Genomic DNA, 22739 nt, shown 5'->3' with positions numbered 1-22739 from the left:
CCTGTGGCCCTGGGCGCTCCGGCGGCTCTAGGACCCAGCCCCGTAGCTTCCTACGGGGTTGCTGGGCTGCTGCTTCTGTAAATTATTCACTTCCTATGAATTTTTCTTAACCTGGAATTTTTCAGTGGCTTACATTTAAAACTGGAAGGAAGACCTCTTGCCAACCTTCTGCTCCTCAGCCTGTTTTGAATGATAATTGTCACCCTTGTTCACTGTGATTTCATCTTAGTTGATTTCATGCTTTAAAGGGGACGGGGTGGACAGCAGGCATCTGTCCTTTTAGAAAAATGAAAATTTTTAAATTGTCTTAATTTTTGTCTGAATGGTACAAACTGTTAAAGGTCCCCAAAAGTGCGCAGCGGAAAGCACCTCTCGGAGCCTCCTCATTGCTGTCTGCAACCATGTCTCTGGAGCCAGCTCTCCTCCCTCTGCCCTTCCAAGAATATTCATGTGTGTCCACTTACATATCGTATATTTAATATATAATTTACATATCATACCTTTGGCCTGTTTTCAGTTCAAAGGATTTTGGTAAATTTACAGACTTGTGTGACCGTCACCACAATCTAGTTTTGGAACGTTTCTGTCACCTCCAAAAAGATCTCTATCCCTCAGGCCCTTTGCCGTCAGTCACAGCTGCTACCCCGACCCAAAGCAACAACTTTCTGTCTCTCTAGATTTGCTTTGTCTGGATATTTTCATATAAGTAGGATCATATGCCATGGAGTCCTTTGCATCTTTCATTTAGCAAAATGTTTTGGGGGCTCATCCACGTTGTACAGTGTATCTGCATTTCATTTCCTTTTAATGGTGACTAATAATAGTCCCTTGTATGGATATACCACATTTTGTTTATCCATTCACTGGGTGATGAACATTCGGATTATTTCCACTTGTTGACTATTTTTAGCTCTAAACATCTCCATACACACAGTCTTTGTGAAGACATACATTCTCCTCTGTCTTGGGGAGATACCTAGGAGTGTAATAGCTCAGTCACCAGGGGAACCCAGTTGCTGGGTTGTATGCTGAATTTATGATTAAATTTTAAGAAACTTCCCCAATATTATCCAAAGTCTGCACCTTTTTGTATTCCCACCAGCCATCAGCAATGTATGAGAAATTCCATTTTTTCCCCATTCTCGGTAACACTTGTTACTGTCCATTATAGTGGGTGTGGAATATTATCTCATTGTGGATGTAATTTGCATTTCCTAGTGAGGGACAGTGGTGAACATATTTTCATGTGCTTATTAACCACTTGTATATCTCTGGAGATTTAAATTCTCTTTTTATTATCAGTTTTAAAACATATGGTAACAGTTAACTTAAGGCCTCTCACCATCTCAACTCCTTCCCCTGCCAATTTTTTAATTATTTCTACGTTGTCAGGAATTATAATATTCTGCGGCTATTACAGTGATTTTAGCCTTCCTCTTACAGTATAAATGGATTTAAAGTTTACCAATAATTGTCTTTCCTTGTTTCACCACTTAGCCTCTAGTTTTGCTGTTTATCCTTTAGTAGCTTCTCCCAGAAGGGCTTGAGTTCTTGACTTTTTTAAATGTTTCAATGAAAATTCAGCTAGATTCCATGTTCTGATTCATCTTTTATTTCTTGGAAGATAGTTTGGTCAGTTAAACATTGAACGTGTGTTATCGAATGCAAGTTTGTGTGCCCAACACACAGTAAGGCCAAATAAACTGAAACGTCAGAGTTTGTAGCAGAGAAAGGTTTATTGCAGGGCCGAGCAAAGGGGAATGGGTGGCTCATGCCCCCAAACCCCCAAACTTCCCAAAGGGTTTCAGCAAAGCATTTTTAAAGGCCAGATGAGGGAGGGGGGTAGCAGGGTGTGTGATCATCTCGTGCACGGTTCTCTGATCGGTTGATGATGGGGTAACAGGGTGGTTAACCTTGTCACTCCTTAGGTACCACTAGGTCTGGGGGCCACTCACCAAGTAGTTAATTCCTTCCATTTGTTGGTGGTTTTTAGCAACTGAAAAACTCAGCAAAGATGCCTGAGATACTATTATCTGGGTACTTCACAGAAGAGCTACAGCAGAGGATATGGGGGAGTAGTCTGTCCCAGGCAGGCCCCATAGGGTCCTGCTCGGTTACAAATGTTGCTGTGGAGTCTGAACTTTTATCCCCTCCTTTGTTTTTTTTGAACTGTTTGCGTAGATGCCCAAATAATTCCTTCTTAATTTTTTGAAGATGAGTGATGACACAGGAAACTTCCAGGTGTTCATCATTTTAGTTATTTCTGGGATATGATATGTTCATTTATTATGGAGAATCTTTTATTTCTGAAATGTCTTCCTGAATTATACCTTAAAATGTTTTTCTTGTTCCATTGAGGTTTTTTTTTTGTTTGTTTAGGGACGCCTATTATGGGTGTGTTGGATTTCTTTTCTTTGTTTTCCATATTTATCATTTTTCTGTTCTAAATCTTTTGCTTGCTTTTCTCCATCTTTCCCCTCCAGACTCTCATATTTTCACCAGTGTGTATTTCCTTTTATCTGCTTCCATTTGATGATTGTTAAAGCAGCCCAGACAGACTAAGACAAAGTACCATAAACAGGAAAACAACAAATTTATTTCTCACAGTCCTGGAGGCTGGAGAATCCAAGATCAAGGGCCAGTGGATTTGGTGTCTAGACCCACTTCCTGGTTCATAGATGGCAGTCTTGTGGTATTACTTTTCCTCACATGGTGGAAGGGACAGGAGAGTTATCTGGATGCTTTTCATAAGGACACTAATCCCATTCAGGAGGGCTCCACCCTCACCATCCAGTCACCTCCTGAAGGCCCTGCCTCCAAATACCATCACATTGGGGATTAAGTTTCAGTGTATGAATTTGGGGGTGACACAAACATTGATTCTATAGTAGTGACTTTGTTTTCGGCTGTGCCACATGGCATGTGGGATCTTAGTTCCACAACCAGAGATTGAACCCATGCCCCCTGCAGTGGAAGTGTGGAGTCTTAACCACTGGACCTCCAGGGAAGTCCCAGTAGTGATGTTTTTATTCATTCTTTTTTTTTTCACCCTGAGGTCTGCCCTCATGCTTTATTTCCTTCTCATGCTTCCCTGAACTCTTGTAAATCTCTTCTGTTTTTGTAGATAGAATCAGTTATTTCTTTGTTTTGTTAATTTATGACAGTGTGTTTGGGCAAAATTTTCATCTGTTGCATATAACATTGCTTTGGTGGGTGTTTTTCATCTGTCATTCATTTTCATTTTCCTCTTTTTGCAGCATCTTTGTAAAGGTCCTTTTTTGTTATTAGATGAATTCTTTATGAACTAGCTATTTACAGGAGCTTCACGTGAGCAGGAGACAGGGCCATGTCCCATGCCAGTGGGGATTCTTGTGACCTGAGGTTGCGTGTGTGTGTGTGTGTGTGTGTGTGTGTGTGTGTGTGTGTGTGTGTGTAATCCTTTCAACCCTTATTTTTCTCTAGCTTGCTGAGACTGGTTGTGTTCCTAGTGGGGTCTCTTTTCACTTTGCCTCGGCAACAGACTGCTTCCTGCTAATATGTCTTACCTGTGTGGTTTCTCATTCAATTCGGCCTTTCCTGCTTCCTGATTTCTCCCACCACACTGCATCCAGGGAAGCTCTTAGTGCTACCTGCGTGTCTGTTGCCCTTCTTTTCAGAAAGTTATTGCTGGATATCCTACTTATTTGGGGAGCATGGCTCTGGCAGGCATGGGCTCTCCAAGAATTTTCCTTCTCTGTCTGACCTTCACTGCAGTTTGGCAACTCTTTCTCATGTTACGTGGTTCAAAGCTACAGATGTCTTCCAGGTTCCTCTGGGATGGAGTTAGCATTTTTGTGTGTGTTTTCCTTATTGCTTTTGGGTGAATTCCAAGAGGAAGTCTTTAAGCCAAGGGACTATAACAAGACAATTCTAGTTTTTTATCTTTTCTTTGCCAGTTAAAGTTTTTATTGCTTTTTTGTTGTAGTCATTATTTCCTTTTTAACTAACTTTTCACATAGATCTAAAGAAGAAGGTAGTTTCACAAACAGCTCTTTACTTTTAGGTCTGGAATGATCATGTTAGTAATAACATGGTACAAGGAAAGAAATATTAATCTTTTTTACCTTGACTCTTTCTTAAGGAATTCAGAAGTTGGAGGAAGTTATGGAGGTAAAATTGGAATAGAGCATGGATTGCTTTATAAACAGGAGGCTTTTAGGTTTGTTAGGTATGTGATGTAGAAGGCTGTGTTTTATTACTGGATTCACCAATTTTGCTATCCAGCATCGGTTACGGTTACCCATTCATGACTTGACAGCGTTCCCTAGATATTCCCTTGACATTCTTAGGCTGCTCCGCTCAAAACTCTTGGCTGGATTTATGTTTGAGTTAAACAGCACTTTCCATGAACAGTAACAATCTGCCTTCAGGTATAAAAACAAAAAGTGTGACATGCTTTGTTGAAAAGTTAATATCCAGAAGTAGAACAAATATAGGCATGAGATCATTTGAAGACTAAAAAGAGATAAAGGAAGTTAAGGTACCAAATGTCTATTAATCACTGGCTCAACTTAATTTTTAAGTGCCAAGCTGTTAAAAATCACAATGTTCTTCTGGGGATCTTGGGCCAGCGTGGAGAGAAAGGGTTCCATTTCGAGGATGAGAGCCTTGCTCTTTGCTTAGGTAGGACAAAGAGAAAATGAGTTTAGAGCACCTTTAAGGTGGGGTGACGTGAGAGAATAAACCCTGACCTCCCTGCCGTCGGCTCCCTGGATGGGCATCAGAGCCACAGCCCGGACCTACCCCTCTCAACTCAGAGCGAGAAGAGGCCAAGTGGTCAGGCCCAGCCAGCATCAGTGATTGAGGACAGGGCCTGTCCATGCTGGTGGAGTGCGGGGAACAGAAGGTGGGGTTGGAGGCGAGCAGTGGAGGATGTTTACAGAGGCAGGGAGGGATCAACACCAAAGTAGGAATGAGTGCAAAGAGGAGACTGGCAATGGGGAAGGCAAACTGGACTGATGTCAAAGCTTTCTTTAGCGCTTGTGTTTATTTTTAACCATGAGACCATGAATAGAAAACATATAGGGGAATAATTCTGCCTGGTTTGTGAAGATTATTTTAAACACAATGATGCCATAGTTAATTAGATCTATACCAGCCACATTTGATTCATTGAACAAATGTAGGTGATCTGTTTTTCACTTCGGTGTAAAGCATTGTAGATGAGCAAAGTCTAGTTGTGTCTTAAGACCAAGAGACGATTAAGCAAAAGATAATCACATAATCAAACAGCTTGGAATTAGGTTCTTAAAAAAAAAAACTTATTTGGGGGAGAAATCAGAAAGGTACTTACTTATATAGCAGACCTGTGAAATCATAGATGGACATTCAAGAAAGGAGTAGTAGTTCTCAAAAGGCTGGTCCTTAACTAGCATGGTGACACAGAAGACCAATCTCAAGGGATTGCATAGGGACGAATAGTAATCTCTTACAGGCTTTGGTGGAAAGTTGGTGGGGAAAATGAGTGTGGGAGAAATAAGTAGTAAATGGTGTTTCCTGGCTGGTGGTCAGGCCCTCTCCCTTTTCAGTCAAAGGGTGTGTCTTTTTAGGCCAGGGTGGTTTGATCCAATGACCCATCTTATTGAGGTGACTCCATAGTTTCTACTCTACTGACCTCAGGGCCAGCCCTCTGTGTCACAGGGAGAATGTTCGAGGTTTCACTGAGAGGAAGGGGAGGTTCCCATATGGAATTTGGTGGGAAACTTCTGGGAAGGAACCTGACTGACCCTTCAGGAGAAGGAAGAGCCTTAGTCAAGAAGAACCTACAAAATGAGGCTCACAAACTGGATGTTTTTTCCTGAAGAAAAGAGCTGAAGGATGACTCGTAAGATGCAGCCCTAAGGTCTATACCTCACACCACAGGTGACCCTTGAGTGCCCCTTCTGTGACTTTCTTTGTCACTGAGACAAAGGGTCATTCTTTCTCTGCCTCTTCTCCATCGGCCCTTGTGTGAATTTACTGCCATAACAAAGTCCCACAGGCTGGGTGTCTTAACAGATTTATTTTCTCACAGTTCTGGAGGTCGGAAGTTTAGATCAAGGTGTTGGCAGGGTTGGTTTCTCCTGAGGCGTCTCTCCTCGGCTTGCAGACGGCCACCTTCTCCCTGTGTCCTCACATGGCTTTTCCTCTGTGCATGCCTGGTGTCTCTGTGTGTGTACAAATTTGCTCCTCTTATAAGGACACCAGTCAGATTGGATTAGGGCCCATCTTAATCACTGTTTTAAATTGGTCGCCTCTTTTAAGACCCTGTCTCCAAATGCCGTAACATTCTGAGTTACATGGGGTTAGTGCTCCAAGGTAAGAATTTGGGGGGACACAGTTCAGTCCATAGCAACCCCCATGGCTGGGCATGTTTGTTCTTTTTGCTTTTTCATTGCCATGTCTCCCCCGCACCCCTTTCACATTCACTCTCACCCTGGCTTTCACTTCTACAGCGAGATGGACTCTGAACCCAAAGCCCCAATCCAGCTCCACCTCCACCACAGCCTGCTGGATATCCTTTTAAAGCCTTCAGTGTGTCCCCAGTCACACATACACCTTCCCCTCCCACTTCTTCACTTCTGCCCTGATTTAAACCTTTCTGGTCACTGTTATACTTTAATCTCCTTCTCAGTAGCTAACCATTTACAACACCGGGTTAATTTTTCCATAAAACTGGGTTTCATAGCATCATCTTTTTATTTCCGTCGCCACCGTTCAAGCTGATCCCCTCGAACTCAAATTGTTGCCTTAGCTTTGTAACTGGACTCCCCCAACCCCTGCCAGCCTGTCTCTTTTTCCAGCGCATTAGTAGAGATCATCTTCACATTCATTTCTCTCAAGTTCTACTTGCGTTGTGTCATTATTCTTATTCAGTGACTCCCTACAGGGTGAAGACCATATCTCTCAGCTAGGCCTTTGATGTCCTTTGTGGTTTGATTCCAACCTAGTTTCCAAATGCATCTTTAACTCTGCAGCATTGATTCTCACTTGTCTTCCTAAATGCCACCTGATTTCTGTCCCATAGCTTTCTTGATGCTGTTCTACTTCCCTGGAATTCCTTCTCCTTGTGTGTTCCTGTCTCCTTCCAAGCATTACCCAACGTTTGAGACTCAGTGGAGTTCAGTTCCTACCTTCTGCATGATGGAGAAGATAACTTTGTCAATACTGTAATATCTAGAATGGTTTCCTGGGAGAGGGGGAACAACTGCGGGAGGGTGGCAGGAAAAAAATTAGGACGAAAAGAAGAAATCGAGAGAAAAGACCCTACCTGACATCACCTGGGTTTGTGTGAGTGTGTGTTTCGTTTCCTCAATCAGATTATAAACTCGGGAGCTACAAGATACATTTTATCGATTTATCTTGATAACGCCCACATTACTTGGTATGTTCCATGATCCATAAAAGGTAAACTAATGGATGCTAATGATATGGGTTAGGCACTGCTCATTATCTTCCCAGCAGACCGCAAGTGTGTGAAAAGTGGTGCCTAGCTCATGGTAGACCCTAACTAATAATACGTAGAACACAACTGAATCTATCGTATTAAGAGCTGACTGTAAAACTAGAAAAGGATAAACTATGTAAAAGTATGCAGAAGGATGGGGCTTCCCTGGTGGCGCAGTGGTTGAGAGTCTGCCTGACAATGCAGGGGACACGGGTTCGTGCCCCGGTCTGGGACGATCCCACATGCCGCGGAGCGGCTGGGCCCGTGAGCCGTGGCTGCTGAGCCTGCGCGTCAGGAGCCTGTGCTCCGCAGCGGGAGGAGCCGCGACAGTGAGAGGCCCACGTAACGCAAAAAAAAAAAGTATGCAGAAGGATAAAATATGCACAAATATTTGCATGCCTTGAGTGGCTAAAGGTGGCGCTGTGTGTGAATGAGCCGAACGCTTATCAGCTCGTGTGATTCCTGCACGGGGGGTGGGAACTGGCCATCTTGTGCTTCGGGGACGTGGCCGCAGTGACGGGCAGAAGGCGAGCAGTGTTACTAAGGTGGTCTCAGCGAGTCTCCTGATGTATTTTTCTTCTCTCTGCTTCCTGCAGGCATCATATAATCTGCTCTCATCATGGGAGAAATAGAGCAGAGGCCAACTCCAGGATCGAGACTGGGGACAGCGGAGAATTCGGGGATCAGTACCTTGGAACATGGACAGAAGCCTCCCCCGACGCCTTCAGGAAAACTCATGTCCGTCAGAATCCAGATGCTGGATGACACCCAGGAGGCCTTTGAAGTTCCGGTAAGTCGGGGGCAGCCTTCGGCACGGGGAGGCTCGTGTTATTCCTGCGTTTCAGTGACGCGAGGTGGCAGGTCTGTGTGTTCAGCGGCTCCCTGCCCACCCTCGCCGTCCTCCTCTGGAGCGTCTGGTTCCGAGCTGTCAGTTTTTGGATTTATGCGTGGACCGCGCCCTGGGATATCAGTGGGTGTGTCGTTTGAATTTTACTCTGATTTTCCATATTCAAGTAGATATCTGTGTGTACATGCCTACGTATGTATTACTTATATATTTGACTCGGAGGGAACTGTGGTCTGCGTCTCAGTTTAATTTGCTCGTTACAAGCAGTTCCTCTCAACGTCGATGCACGTGTGTGAGCACCCCGTTTCCCTAGGTTACTGGCAGGAAAGTTCCGAGAAAACCGTCAAAGACCTGAATGGGTATTCCGACATCAGAGAAGTTGTCGTGCATGTTTGTGGGTGGGGAGTCGGAGTGCAGAAGAACCCTGATCCCAGCCCCCAGTGTGGCAGCCCTAGAAGGGAAGAGGCCCCATCGCAGGGGCGGACCAGAGTGGGGTGTCCAGGAGCCGGCAGCCTTGGCCTTGTCCATCAGCTAGAGCTGCATGCCCCCGTGGTTCTGGTGTCTTCCTCAGAGCCCCTGCCTCACGGCCCCTTGCCCTCCCTCATCCTTCTCTCCAGCCTCCTCCTGAAATCCGACCGCTGCTAGCGGTTCGGGAACCACCACCAGTTCTGTGCAGATGCAGGATTTGTTCCCGTGGCAGGGAGAGTGCAGACGTGTGTGTCCACCTCTGTAGAGCTCTGACTGCAGTCTCCTCAAGAATGCATTAGCCTCCAGAGAACTCCCAGCACCCTCTGCCTGTCTTCTGTGTTCTCCCTTGGGTACCACACCCACATCTCACACGGCTTGTGTGTGGGGGGAGGAAGGAAGTAACTCTTGAATTCCAAACAGCCAAACTGTAAGCGAACTTTGGGAACATAACCTGTTTTTAAAGTGGAGACGATCCATCAATTATTCCCGATGGCTAGAGCAACTAAAACTTAACAGTTGGCATTCATGTCTGCATCTCGTCATTTAATGGTTTATGTAATATGATTCAGACTGTTGTTCAGAGGGTGTGAATTACCGTTAAGTGTCTCAGGGAAGATAAACCTCAGAAAAGCTATGTTTAAACCTGCCAGTTCATTGCACATTGCAAACAGCCTTTGTATCTGTCTAACTTACTTGTTGTGGAATTCCTGTCTCTTCAAGGACTTGAACTTCTTCATATTCTGAGGCACAAAGCCGTTGCTAATCTGCTGAAATTGTGAAAATAGATTGAGGGGCACACCTGCCAGCCTGGTAGTCAGGCCTTCTGCAGCATGTCCCAGCCTCCTCTCCTCCCCGCGCCGCACCCCACATCACCCCACATCCCTCCCGCACCCTGCCTCCTTTCTCTTCATTGCCAGACTGGTTTGGTGAGGTATTTCATTTCAGTGTTTCCTCTTTGGTACTGCTAAGGACTTCTGAGCCCAAGTCTCTAGCAACGCGTTCTTTTTTCTTTTTTTATCATCTTTATTGGAGTATAATTGCTTTACAATGGTGTGTTAGTTTCTGCTTTATAACAAAGTGAATCAGCTATACGTATACATACATCCCCACATCTCCTCCCTCTTGCGTCTCCCTCCCACCCTCCCTATCTCACCCTTCTAGGTGGTCACAAAGCACGGAGCTGATCTCCCTGTGCTACGTGGCTGCTTCCCACTAGCTATCTTATTTTACGTTTGGTACTGTATATATGTCCATGCCACTCTCTCACTTCATCCCAGCTTACCCTTCCCCCTCCCCATGTCCTCAAGTCCATTCTCTAGTAGGTCTGTGTCTTTATTCCCATCTTACCCCTAGGTATTTCATGACCTTTTTTTTTCTTAGATTCCATATACATGTGTTAGCATACAGTATTTGTTTTTCTTTCTGACTTACTTCACTCTGTATGAGACTTTAGGTCCGTCCACCTCACTACAAATAACTCAATTTCATTTCTTTTTATGGCTGAGTAATATTCTATTGTATAGATGTGCCACATCTTCTTGATCCATTCATCCGATGATGGACACTTAGGTTGCTTCCATGTCCTGGCTATTGTAAATAGAGCTGCAATGAACATTTTGGTACATGACTCTTTGAATTATGGTTTTCTCAGGGTATATGCCCAGTAGTGGGATTGCTGGGTCATATGGTATTTCTATTTGTAGTTTTTTAAGGAACCTCCATACTGTTCTCCATAGTGGCTGTATCAGTTTACATTGGTGTTCCCGTATGTGGTTTGGACCGAGGGCCAGCAAATGCTGCTGTTGTGTGCATGAGCTACAGGAAGCATTGTACTGTATTCACTTGCAGTTCTTGTTTCCCTGAACCAAAGGATGTCAAAACTCTGGTCCTAGCTACTACTTAGCTAAGAACTATACAGGAACTCCCTGCCTAAGAAATAGGAATAGAAGTGTGTTTGCGTCTTTTAAAAATGATTTTACAAAAAAAAAAAAATGATTTTACTTGATAATTTCTGTTGTCTGTGCTTTGCATTTGTAACTCCTCTGCCTGGAAGGTTTCTCATACCACCCCTTTCCCACATAAACTCCTATGCATCCTTAGAGGTCCTGTCTGTTTTACCCAGATGCCAACTTCTTGAGGCAGTGGCTGGGGGTGTTTTCTTCCCCCATTTCAGACTTCTTTGCTCATACATCTGTCAGGGTGGAGCTGGACCCCTGAGATTCAAATCCCAGCTTCATCTACTGACATATTAATCACCTTGAGCAAGGTACTTAATCTCTCTGTATCTCAGTTTTCTCCTCTGTAAAATGAGGCTAATCAAAAACCCTACCTCATTTTATGAGAAGAAAAGAGTTGATACAAATAAAGGAACAACTCTTGGCACATACTAAGAGCTTGGGCCATAATATGATTAGTGGTACCAGTGGGCATTTGCCGCTTCACTGTTGGCTTCTCGGGGCTGGGACCTTACCTTATTGTCTCATCCCCAGCACCTTGCACAGCGCCTGGCATGTAGTAGGTGCTCATTGAGTGTTTGCTGACCCAATATTAGGAGTAGACTGAATCTTACAAGTAGAATTAATGCTATTGTTAGTTTTTTCACATGCCTCATCCATTCATGTTTAATTTTTATTTTTGGCGTTGAGTCAGAATGTTCCTTCTCAACCCATGGGCAACAGATGTTTTCCATAACTGCCTGTAGAAAGGCAGCAATCAGCATTTTTATTGACTAAGCTGATTCTAAATTGCTACCTTGTGGTCTTTAAGAACAGAATCAGCCAGGTCTCTGCACAGCTGGGAAGCATCAGGCTGGCTGTGGTGACTCAGCCGCTGTGCTTGGGATTGGAGCGGAGGGACATAGGATCACAAGAGACCCAGCTCCCCATAAGTGCTTTAAACCTTGCTCCAGAACTTTCTGCTGGGGATTCATCAAGGCCAAGTGTCTGAGCCTGGAAGTGTCCCCTTAGCCCACACGTGCTCCCTCCTCAGGTTGGGCACCCCACAAGGATGGATCCTCCTCGATAATTCACATTCATCACACACATGAGCAGGCACTTGGCCAGAAGTCGTTACAGTTTCCCTTGGGGGACATTCTTCCGTGAACCACAGCTTTCCTTGGGGGATTGAGTTTCCTGGGCCTTTCCTAAGACTTTTGTTTTAGAGGATGGACGAAGGCCAAGTCATCATTTAAAAATGCATGTTCCCTAAACACTTCCTGGCACAGATAACCACACCAGTCTTCATCATTTCTTACAGCCCTGAATGAAGTCTTATTAAAGAGTTGAATCCTTTGAAAAGCGTGAGCAGTGAGCATCAGACTTTTCTACGCCATGGCTAGTTCTACCGCCACCTTTGCTCTTGAACTTGGATGGTCTTTTTAGGTATTTCCTCTACAGAGTTGAAAGTTCAAAAGTAATATTTATAGTAAATTCTTACGGGGCGTTTTATCATCTTTATGTGGAAAAGGCTGTGCGGATAAGCCCCAACCTGTGGTTTGTGATATATGCAGCCTTCCCTTCCAACCAGAGATTATAAATCGAGGTGACTTGTGTGGGTCTGAAAGGGTTAAATGACTCCCTCCACTCCCACCCCTGCCAGGACCATCCCCCTTGAAGGTTCCTGAGAAGGTTTGATGTGTCCTGTCCTCACTCACGACCCCGCTGGTAAACAAATGCTGTTCTACTGACGTTTGTAGGGTGAACAGATGGTGCCTTCCCCAAGTGTTTATTCAGTTTGTGTGTTTTCATTAGCAAGGCCACTCTAGCAAGAGTGGAGAAGAGCAGAGGAAATCAAACGGAGCCACGTTCTGCTGCTTTTGAGCAGCCCTGGTGAAAACGCTTGGGAGAGATGCTCACAGGTGATGCGAAGACGCCTGGCCTTTGTTGCGTAGTGAGCGGGCGTGGCCTGGTGTATGTGCGGAGCGCTCCGTGTCAGCCACAGCCATCCCGGGGAGTAATAATCATCGCGCCCTGTGTTTGTGTCTTGTCGGTTGCTTTACTCAGAAGCCTTTACAGCTCCCAGCTGCCTGAGGATAAAGTATGGATTTCTTCGTCTGGGGAGGCTGGGAGAGAGCTCGGGCCTTCCTGGAGGGCCCGCTGCAGATGGCTGAGCTGTTATTCGTTGTTATTCCCCACTGCTGTCCTCGGTTGGTTCATCCTGTGCGTTAGCATCTCAAGCCAGAAAATTCTCTTACCTGTTTACATGCTTATTTTTGGCCTCCCGCAGGTAGAGTGGGACCTCTGTGGAGGCACGGCCTCTTTTATTCTTGTTTATCATCAGATTCTATACCTCAGCAGTGCCTGGACCCAGCCTATGCCATAACCTGTGGCCGACTGCCCACACCTCTGTGCAATCATTTGCCTCTCGCAAGTGATGAAGGGTGGCTGGTGCCGTCATCTCTGTAAGATGAGGGAACACTTGGGGAGTGCTTCGAGTCACTTCATCACATTTGCACAGTGTTGGGATAGGACTGGGATTGGAACCCAGTCCTCATGACCCCGACATTGTCCGCCTTCCCCGACCCCGAGCTGCCGCTTCTTATAAGATCTGTGGGCTTCCACTGTCTTGCCCTATTGGATCTTTTCAAAATTGCCTCCAAGCCTCCCAGACAGGAGGCACCACAGCCTCATCTTGGGGCTGCTCTGGTTCTTTTTCCATTTCTAAACACCGGCCAGCATCCACTAACAAATTTATCAAGATCACCTCAACCGTCCAAGCCCCCCCCATAGCTCTTGCTGGGGACCATCTCTCTCTTCTTACAGTATTTGTTATGTGTACCTCTAATTAGACTTCGAGTCACAGGCTTTAATCTTGCTTCTCTCCCTAATTAGTTCCCTTATAAACCCTGCTGTGACTTGGTTTCCTTATTTGCAAAATGAGGTGTTTGGTCCAGATGATACTACAGGCTTTTTTTTCTCCTTTTTTTTGGAAGTCAGCACCTTGTGTTGACATCTTTGTTGATGAATTACCTTTTCACGACTGTATTTGTTAATCCCCCAGGCAGATGGTAAACTCTTTCAGAAAAGGGATTTTTAATCTTAAAAAAACCCACAAAATTCTAAAAACCTCCTCAGAGATAGTAGTTACTGTGTAACTAGTAAGTGCTCAAACCAATGTGGTCAGGGTGAATAAGCGGATGGTATACAATATGTTGCTTATGGAGCATCAGGCAACGTTAGGATTTTGTGTGTGTGTGTTGGTGGGAGGTGGGGAAACTTACATACATCTCGCGAAACTAAATTGGGCCAAACTTTACGCCACTTGAAAGTTGTAGGTAGAAGATGGAAAGAAATCAGATATTTTCTGGACAACACATTATTAGCAGGAAGCAAACAAGTTTGTTGAAAACATCTAAAACTTCTAAGAAAAATGATGAGGTGCACGTCATAATAAAAGACTGCAAAGGGTTTTTGTATTTAAGAAGGGCAAAAATTGCCTGTGTTATCTCAGACCTAATTTGGAGTCTCACACGGTCAGCCCATAAATGATGAAACATTTATTTCATTTTCTTACATTTTGAAATGAAGCAGTCGTTTAATTTCTTTAATTTTCACTGAAGCCTGGGCTTGACGTCAGTCGAAGGCTTGTTCCTCCAAGTGCTTTGTGGTTCTGCAAAAGGTCGTAAATGGTTAGAGAATTTGAAAACTGTCTTCATAGGCTTGCGCTCAGAAAAAAGGACGTAGCAGAAGTTTGTCTTTTTAAAAAGCTCTGCGTGTCCTTTTGGGGACCCCCCCAGTTTACATCGGGAAAAGCTGAGGCCGATGGCTTGGAGCTGGCCTTGTGTCACTCACAGCCACTGTGTCTACAGAAAAGCGTGGTCCTTTTCTGTCTTTGTCTTATTTTGAATGATTTTGTTTCCCTTTTTAATTTCTATTTCAGCCATCTTAGAGACGATGCCTTTTTGGATAAGCCACTAAATGTCTTGGTTTTTTTTTTTTTCTCCCCCAAAGAGGTGGAATGTACATTTAACCAAGATCTTGGGGGGAAATATATCTTCCTTTTTAATATGTGCTCTGCTTCTCAATTCCCCTGGAATCGCAAGTCCCCGACAGTGGGGTTATTCCTTGCAGTTGATTGGATTATATGATCTTAGAAGGCAGGTGTGCGTTCAGGGGTCCTTTTATTTTTTTTTTCTTTGGCGTAAAATGCACTAAGAGGTGATGGTGGTGATACCGAGACCTAAATAAAATTTAATTGACTATTTAAACCAGAAGGGAGATGTGTGTGCCCAGAGCTCCGTTAACTGCCCCTTAAGTAGCTGCAGTTTGAACCAGAATGAGGGGAAGGAATTTCACAAGTTCACTCAGCTTTTTAAAAATGAGTCCATATTTCTTTCCCCTTATCAGTGTTGCTTTTGGCTCCTATTATTAGCAGAGTTTCTGAAAGAGTATTCATGTCCACTCCGCTTTGCATGGTCCTTTCTGTGTTTTATTTAACTTGAATGATAAATGGTCCGTCTGGGTCTGGTCTCATGATGTTAAATTTAAGGGCTATTTTAATAGATAAAAAATTTTTTTTTCATAATTCATTTCAGTGGAATACTGTTAGCCTTCCTTTCTAGTTCCTTAGAAGCAGAGAGTAGAACGTAAATGTTGGCCCGAAATGTTTGTGTGCCCCTTTCAACTCCACTGTAGACCCTTGATCAAAGTCATTTCTGAGGCTCTGACGTGATGGCAGGAATTCTGGAACAGCTGTTTGCTATTTTCTCCCTGAAAAGTCTCTCAGTAGAAACTAATAAATAAAAGGAATAAACTGTAATTGAGAATGTCTGTATCAGACATTAAAGTGGGCCAGTATTCTGGGGAAACGTAGCGAGTTTGAGAAGCTGCTTTTTTCCTCCCCTCTTTTATTTATTTATTTATTTGCGGTACGCGGGCCTCTCACTGTTGTGGCCTCTCCTGTTGCGGAGCACAGGCTCCAGACGCGCAGGCTCAGTGGCCATGGCTCACGGGCCCAGCCGCTCCGCAGCATGTGGGATCCTCCCGGACCGGGGCACGAACCCGTGTCCCCCGCATCGGCAGGCGGGCTCTCAACCACTGCGCCACCAGGGAAACCCCCTCCCCTCTTTTAAGTGGAGATAATAAATTGTCTGAATTATAAAAACAGAGTGGTTAAAGGGGAAAGTCCAGGGCCGCGCATCCAGGCTTCAAGGCTTACTAGCTGGGTGGCTCTGGGTGAGAAGATGACCACTCTCAACCCACGTCCTCGTCTCCGAATCCATTGAACACGTACTTCACGGGGCTGAGGTGAAGCTCACGTGAAATACCTTCTGAGAAAACACCTTGCAGAGTCCTGGATGCAGATTAGTTTCTCCTTAAAAGCTAGTCTTTTTTTCTTCCTTTCACACTAAGCTTTAATCTCCTTCTTGTTCATTAGCAGAATTGAGACTGTGCTTGCATTGTAGAGCTCTTGGGCAGGTGAAATGGAAAAGAAGCCTATGAAAACACTTTAAAATTTAAAACTAGCATACTTGTCAAGTGGACTAATTCTTTTTTTTACGCCCCCCCCCCCCCCCCAGCTTTCTATATAGTCTCGCGTGAGTCTTTCCTGAAATAGAGATGAGGAGCCCAGGTGGCTTTCGAAGGTCTGTAAGAAGGAAGTGCCACCTGGACAGGTGTGATGAAGTCTCAGCTTCTCACAAGCACAGTTACTCCCTTTTTCCGACGTGTCTGTAGCTCCTCGGAGCTTCCGTTCCCTTAGCTTTAACATCGAGGGGGCGTTTGTGTAGCTTAAACATTTTATGTGCATGTCAGCTTTGCTGAATTCTTGGTCTCCTTCATTTACTTAGTCCAAAGCCTCTCAGTTTTCCTTCCTAGGAGAACCTCTCATCCCTCTGGCACAGGTGGGCTGTAGGATTTCAAGGTGGTGGACGGAGGGTTTCGGGACCCTCTAGGATAGGTCTTCTCTGCTGGCTCCTTTGAAGGAAGCATTTAGCTGGCTAGATACCCCTGTGTGTGAATGTGAATGTGAAACATATTAACATACAAATCAGACTGATGTTTAAATGATCTGCTATTTTATTTTTTATGATTCGCTTATTTGCTGTCTTTCATCAATTCGAACATTGGAGTTGGAAATCATAGCTTTAACTCCTAAGAAATATATTGGAATGATTTAATCAGTTTGGGATCTGTAGAGAAAATGATCGTGTGAAAGCAATTCCAAAAGTCATACTTGATGACTGTGAGCCAGGAGCCTTATAGGTTTCTCCTTCCTCATTTATATAAACAGGAAGCTAGACTTGATACCCACAATAGAATTCCAGAGCGCTGGTATTATTTTATGGAATGTGATCTTGGAAACACGATCTGAGTCCCACGAATATTTATGGACACGCACGGCAAGGTGTTGCTGATAAGAAAATGAACAAAAATAATGGCTACCCTTTAAAAAAACCCTTGCTGTGTGCCAGACTTTGTGCTACATCTGTACTTAACGTTCTTTCACTTATGGCTGATCAGTGAATCTATGAGGTAGGCATGAATGACCCCAGTGAGGCGTAGAGGGCAGAAAGGGCTTGATCTAGGTCGTAGAGCCAGGGTCCTGGCCCAGCCCCTCTATATACTTAAGCCCCGCTCTCCCCATGCCATTAGATGGGCTTCAGGGCCTTAGGAAGCCCACAGAGAGTCCAGCAACCTACCACATCAGTCGTGCTGGTCCGTGAGACAGGTGCCAGTGATAGATACTCTTTAGTGGGTAGGATGGGTTAAGAGGGCTGAGCCTGCAGGAGGAAAGCGCAGTGACACACGGTGGTGACTGATAAGGGCCCCAGATGGAATGCTGGGGAGGTGACAGACGCGGGAGAAGTGAAGGAGGTAGAATTGAGAGGACTCGCAGCGTGTGGGAGGGCAGCATCCAAAGAGTGGGGAGCACAGACAGTACTTACGTTTACACCTGGGTGGCTCCGTGCTGCCACGGAGGACTGGGACATCGACTGGCCTTTCTATGACAACTGTTGTACCGGAAATGATGCCTTCCTTTAGTTGCCGTGAAAGGCGCGTTGCTAATTTGCTGGTGAAAGGCACTGCCTCGTTTATAATCACAAAGAAGAATCTGTGATTCTATAAATGAACCTCTGAGATTCACAGTGATTACGTAGATTGTACAAACTGGAAGTATCAAATGGTGGTTGATTGCTTGCTTTCCACTTATATTAGGAAAATTATATTTACTCTGCATTTCAATTTCCTTGTCATCCAGAAGCAACTCTGCAACTTGCCGCAAGTAAGTGAGGGCCAGACTGGGAAAGCATTGACACCCAGTGCCTTCAGACGACGTTCAAAATCCTTAGGAATGGGGGTGTTACCTGTCCTTTAATTCTGATGCCATTTACGGATGAGGCGAACTAATCAAGTGCGTTTGGCTGTCACGTCATCTTCCATGGTCATTTGTCAGAACGTGTTTCCGCAAACAGAACTCAAATGCTCACATTACCTTCGGTCTAGATATAAGGCTGAGTGTCTAAAGCATTGAAAAGCGAGACCCAAGAGCCCTTGTGGAGTTATTAGGGTGTCAAGACAGTGCCTTTTTCACGGTTACAATCTGTGTTGGTTTCTTAGGGCCGCCGCGACGCGGTACCACAAACTGGGCAGGTTCAACGACAGAAATCCATTCTCTCTGAGTTCTGAAGGCCCGAAGTCCAAGACCAAGGTGTTGGCAGGATTGGATTCTTCTCAGGGAGAATCTGTTCCGTGGTGCTCTCCTAGCTTCTGGGGATTTGCTGGCAGTCTCTGGGGTGCCTTGCCTCTCTGCATCCATCTTTACGTGGCCTTTTCCCTATCTGGGTGTCTGTCTCCAAATATACCCTTTTTATTGGGTTGGCCAAAACGTTCGTTCGGGTTTTTCCTGAGATGTTACGGAAGAACCTGAACGAAATCTTTGGCCAGCCCAATGTAAAGAGAGCGGCCATACAGGATTAGGGCCCACCCTACTGACCTCATTTAAACTTGATGACCTCTGTAAAGATCCTATTTCCAAATAAGGTCACGTTCTGAAGTACAGGGGTTTAGCACTGCAGCCTGTGAGTTGGAGGGGGCCCCAATCCAGCTCATAGCAAAAGCATATTTAAACAGTGGGGAAACGAAGGGGAAAGAACGTCGGTATTACCCTGAGCCTCGAGACGGCTTTCGCTTAACACACGCCTTTTAAAAATAAAACACTGCAGTCTTTGTTCTCCCTGAACATTTTGTAGGAAGATTTCCTTCTTGGTATATTTTTTAAAAACACAGTTAAAGCTCATTGTATGTAAGGCTGTCTGATGTATAACCCGAAGCATTCCTCAGTTCCTGATTCCAAGTATGTATCCCTGAATGAGGAACAGCAGAAACGGGAAATAAAAGGCATGCATGACTGATCTTCCTAGGTTCCGGGGGACACTTGAATGGGATAGATGTCCAGTAATGAATATCTGGTAACATTTTTATGGAGGTCCATGCCCCTGTGTTGGTGCTGTTTTTTCAGTGTTGGCATTGAGTTGGTTTTCCGAATCCTAGCTGAGCTGCCTCTCCATCTTGTCCCCTCCCATCACATCTGCCCTTCAACTTCGCAGAACACCCTCCCCTCCCTCGACCCTCTTCTCCCAAGATTCTCCCTTGCTTTGCTGTGATTCTGGGGCGGCTGCCGTTCCTTTCTCCTCTGCTGCTACCCAGGGCAGTTAAGAGTGGTTGGAAAAAATGTATCACAACAGAGGTTGTTGCCCCTGTAAATTTACAAACTCAGATCTTCCCTGGTCCTCGGAGCATCCCGGTGACTGTGCCAGAGTGCCCCACTGCTTTCCTGGCTCCCACGGTGGCTGTTACAGACCTTCCCAGTCCCTTCCAGTCAGCTCTCGCATTCCTGCGGCTACACAAGCTTAGTCTAAAGGGACAAGAAGAGGGAGTGGGCCTCAAGCGGGTCATGCTGTGGCCACGCAGGAGGGCCCGGCCAGCGGCAGCGGCAGCGATGGCCGTTGCCAGGGCCAGAGTAGGGCCAGGAGGGAACCCGAGGAGGGGTGGGTGGACCACCCGTACCCTGTCGGCGTCACCTGCCCTTGAACCGGAGGCCCGCAAATGAAGAGTCTAAGGTGAGTGGTCTGTAGAGGCCGGCGGGTGGGGCCGTGAGACAAGGGCCAGGGCACCCCATCTCTTGGGAGATGCCCAGGACTTACACCTCACAGAGGAAGTCGAGGCCACCAGGCATGGGCTCCCAAGTTCCTGTCTCCTAAAACTTAGGCTCGTCTCTCTTCCCCTGCCTTTGTTTCCATCCTTGCAGCCTCTCCTCTGACCCTCCAACCTTCATTCCGTCTCACGCAGGACACTGCTTCCCATGGCAGGCGCCAACAAAAATGCCTTCTATTCACATGTAAGTTCTGTCATTCATGGGCATGCTTTTATTTAATTTATAGACAATTTAATACTAGAATCCAATAGATTTTTAAAAAGACAGGGTGGTGCAGTAGTTATAGCATATACTGAATCTGTGAGTGGAAACAAAACTTAGATACTGCTGTCAGCCATCTATCATGCCTTTGCCCGATTTAGATATTTTTGTAAGTACCACGGTGACATATTTTATTAGAGCTGTTAAATGGAATGTCTAGTTTCGTAATAAGCACCAAGGAGTGCTCCTTCCCTTTATTAACTGGGTTTCAGGTGTGTTGAACAGCTCACCCATCCAGGTAGGTTTCATTGGGGTGATCAGAGGTCCTGTTTGCTGACCATGTGATGAGGTGCCTGGACTCGCCCTGCTCAGGGCTCTCCTGGTTTAAGCTCTCACCCATTATTCACAGCACAGAGGAAAACCTTCATTCCAAGCAAACTCTTGGTGTTGGCTACCTGTGAACTTTCCGAATCCCTAATGACAAAGTTAACCTGTCTTTCCCCGCCCCTTCCTTTCCTTTCCAAGGGCAGTTTCTCTAAGATGGGCTTCCTCTTTTTTTTTTTTTTTTTTTTTGGCGGTACGGGGGCCTCTCACTGTTGCGGCCTCTCCCGCTGCGGAGCACAGGCTCCGGACGCGCAGGCTCAGCGGCCATGGCTCACGGGCCCAGCCGCTCTGCAGCATGTGGGATCTTCCCGGACCGGGGCACGAACCCGTGTCCCCTGCATCGGCAGGCGGACTCTCGACCACTGCGCCACCAGGGAAGCCCCAGTGGGCTTCCTCTTTTAGTGCCCACGGCTGCCTTCTCTTTTGAAGCTCCTGAAAGGTACGTGGCAGCCTTAGTAAATAAAGTTTTAATTTTCTCTAGAAAACTGGTTCAGCAGAACCCAAGCCATTTTCAGCAGCCCATAGGCACCCTGCCAACCCGGGGCTGTTTAGAGAGAGATTTATGTGGGTACAAGTCGCAACGCTTAGCTTCCAAACTTATTTTTGCCCTCCGTTTGGCTCCAAAAATGCTTGACCAAGGGGCCTGGAGAGTTGGTTTTGTTTTTGGCCACTGTTTCATGGTACACAAAGTACTAGATGAAAGTAAGCTCTTTTTCTCTGTGCCCTGTACCCATGTGAACCCTGGAGCCGATCAGCGATGTTTCAGAGTCCTACTGGCAACACTTTGTGCAGTGGCATTGAAGCGATGCTTTAGTGGTCCATTTTCCTAGGCTGCTCCATCACTCAGCAATGCAATTTGACATTTGGTGAAATATGTTTGCAAGGGCTGCTGTAACATAGTACCAGGGAGGGGGCAGCTTAAACAACAGAAATTGATTGGCTCACAGCTCTGGAGGCTGGAAGTCTGAGATTGAGGTGTGGGCAGGGTTGGTTCCTTCTGAGGCTGTGAGGGAGAATCTTTTCCATGCCTCCCTGCTAGCTTCTGGTGGTTGCTGGCCATCTCTGGTGTTCTTTGGCTTGTAGATATATCTCTACCAATCTGTGCCATCATCTTCACCTGGCCGTCTCCTTCTGTGTGTTTGCCCTAGTTTCTCCCTTTTATAAGGGCCACAGTCATACTGGTTTAGGGCCCACCCTGATGACCCCATCGTAACTCGATCAGTTGCAAAGACCCATCTTCCAAATAAGGTCACTGGCTACTGGGTGGGAGGGTACAGCAGTTAGGACTCCGGCATGTGAACTTTGGGGAGATACAGTCCAGCCTGTACATACAGCAGTTTTCATTGTCTGGCTTTTTTCTGAAACATCATTTGAGAAATGGGTGGGCCATTTGCTGCTGTGACTTCTAGACGTGCAACTTGCGCACCCAGTTTTCTGCTCTGGTTCCTTTGGGTCGCGATGGAGAATGGGGCATTTCCCTAATAGGTGGAGGAGAGCTTTATCACATAAAACTCCCTTAAATCACGTGTATGCATGATTAAAATGGGAACTGTAGTCTGGGCCATCATATTAGATGGGAAATCTTGGCTGTTTCAATCAAGCGAACTGTAAGAGTGGGTTGGTTTGAAGTAATTTTCCTTCCTTCTCCAGCATTTTTTTGTGAATCAGCGACGGGAGAGTGCTGACTTGAAAGTCACTGCGTAGTATCTCCCAACATCACTCACTCTGATTCTTGGAAATAGCCATTCTTTTGATGTATTGGTCTAGGTTGAAAAAATAAGCCTTCACTGCTCTCCCAGCATCCTCTGTCTTGGAGCAGTTATGCCAAAGAGCATTACTAATCATTAGAGAAATGCAAATCAAAACCACCATGAGAGGGCTTCCCTGGTGGCGCAATGGTTGAGAGTCCGCCTGCCGATGCAGGGGACACGGATTCGTGCCCCGGTCTGGGGGGATCCCACGTGCCGCGGAGCGGCTGGGCCCGTGAGCCATGGCTGCTGAGCCTGCGCGTCCGGAGCCTGTGCTCCGCAACGGGAGAGGCCACAACAGTGAGGCCTCTCTGTCAGATGAAGCTTCACAAAGGAGGAGAAAATGTGGGCAGAAGGGCAAAGAATAGAAAATTTGCAGGGAATTAATTAGGAGGCCCGCGTACCAAAAAAAAAAAACAAACACACCGCCATGAGATATTACCTCACACCCATTAGTATGGTTGCTACACAC

The 22739-nt window shown here is 45.7% G+C and overlaps 1 protein-coding gene across 1 annotated transcript in view; it reads left to right on the top strand.

The window, feature by feature from the left end:
• FARP1 (FERM, ARH/RhoGEF and pleckstrin domain protein 1) overlaps positions 1–22739 on the top strand; it is a 291979-nt gene that overhangs the window by 49353 nt on the left and 219887 nt on the right. The window contains exon 2 of the mRNA XM_024740029.1: positions 8062–8255. Within this exon, the coding sequence (XP_024595797.1) occupies positions 8085–8255 (171 nt within the window). The 5' untranslated portion in view covers positions 8062–8084. The remainder of the gene's footprint in view (positions 1–8061; positions 8256–22739) is intronic.

Source organism: Neophocaena asiaeorientalis, unplaced genomic scaffold (assembly GCF_003031525.2).
Source record: "Neophocaena asiaeorientalis asiaeorientalis breed wild unplaced genomic scaffold, Neophocaena_asiaeorientalis_V1.1 scaffold9, whole genome shotgun sequence".
NCBI lineage: Eukaryota > Metazoa > Chordata > Mammalia > Artiodactyla > Phocoenidae > Neophocaena > Neophocaena asiaeorientalis.
This window is presented reverse-complemented; position numbering and strand designations above follow the sequence as displayed.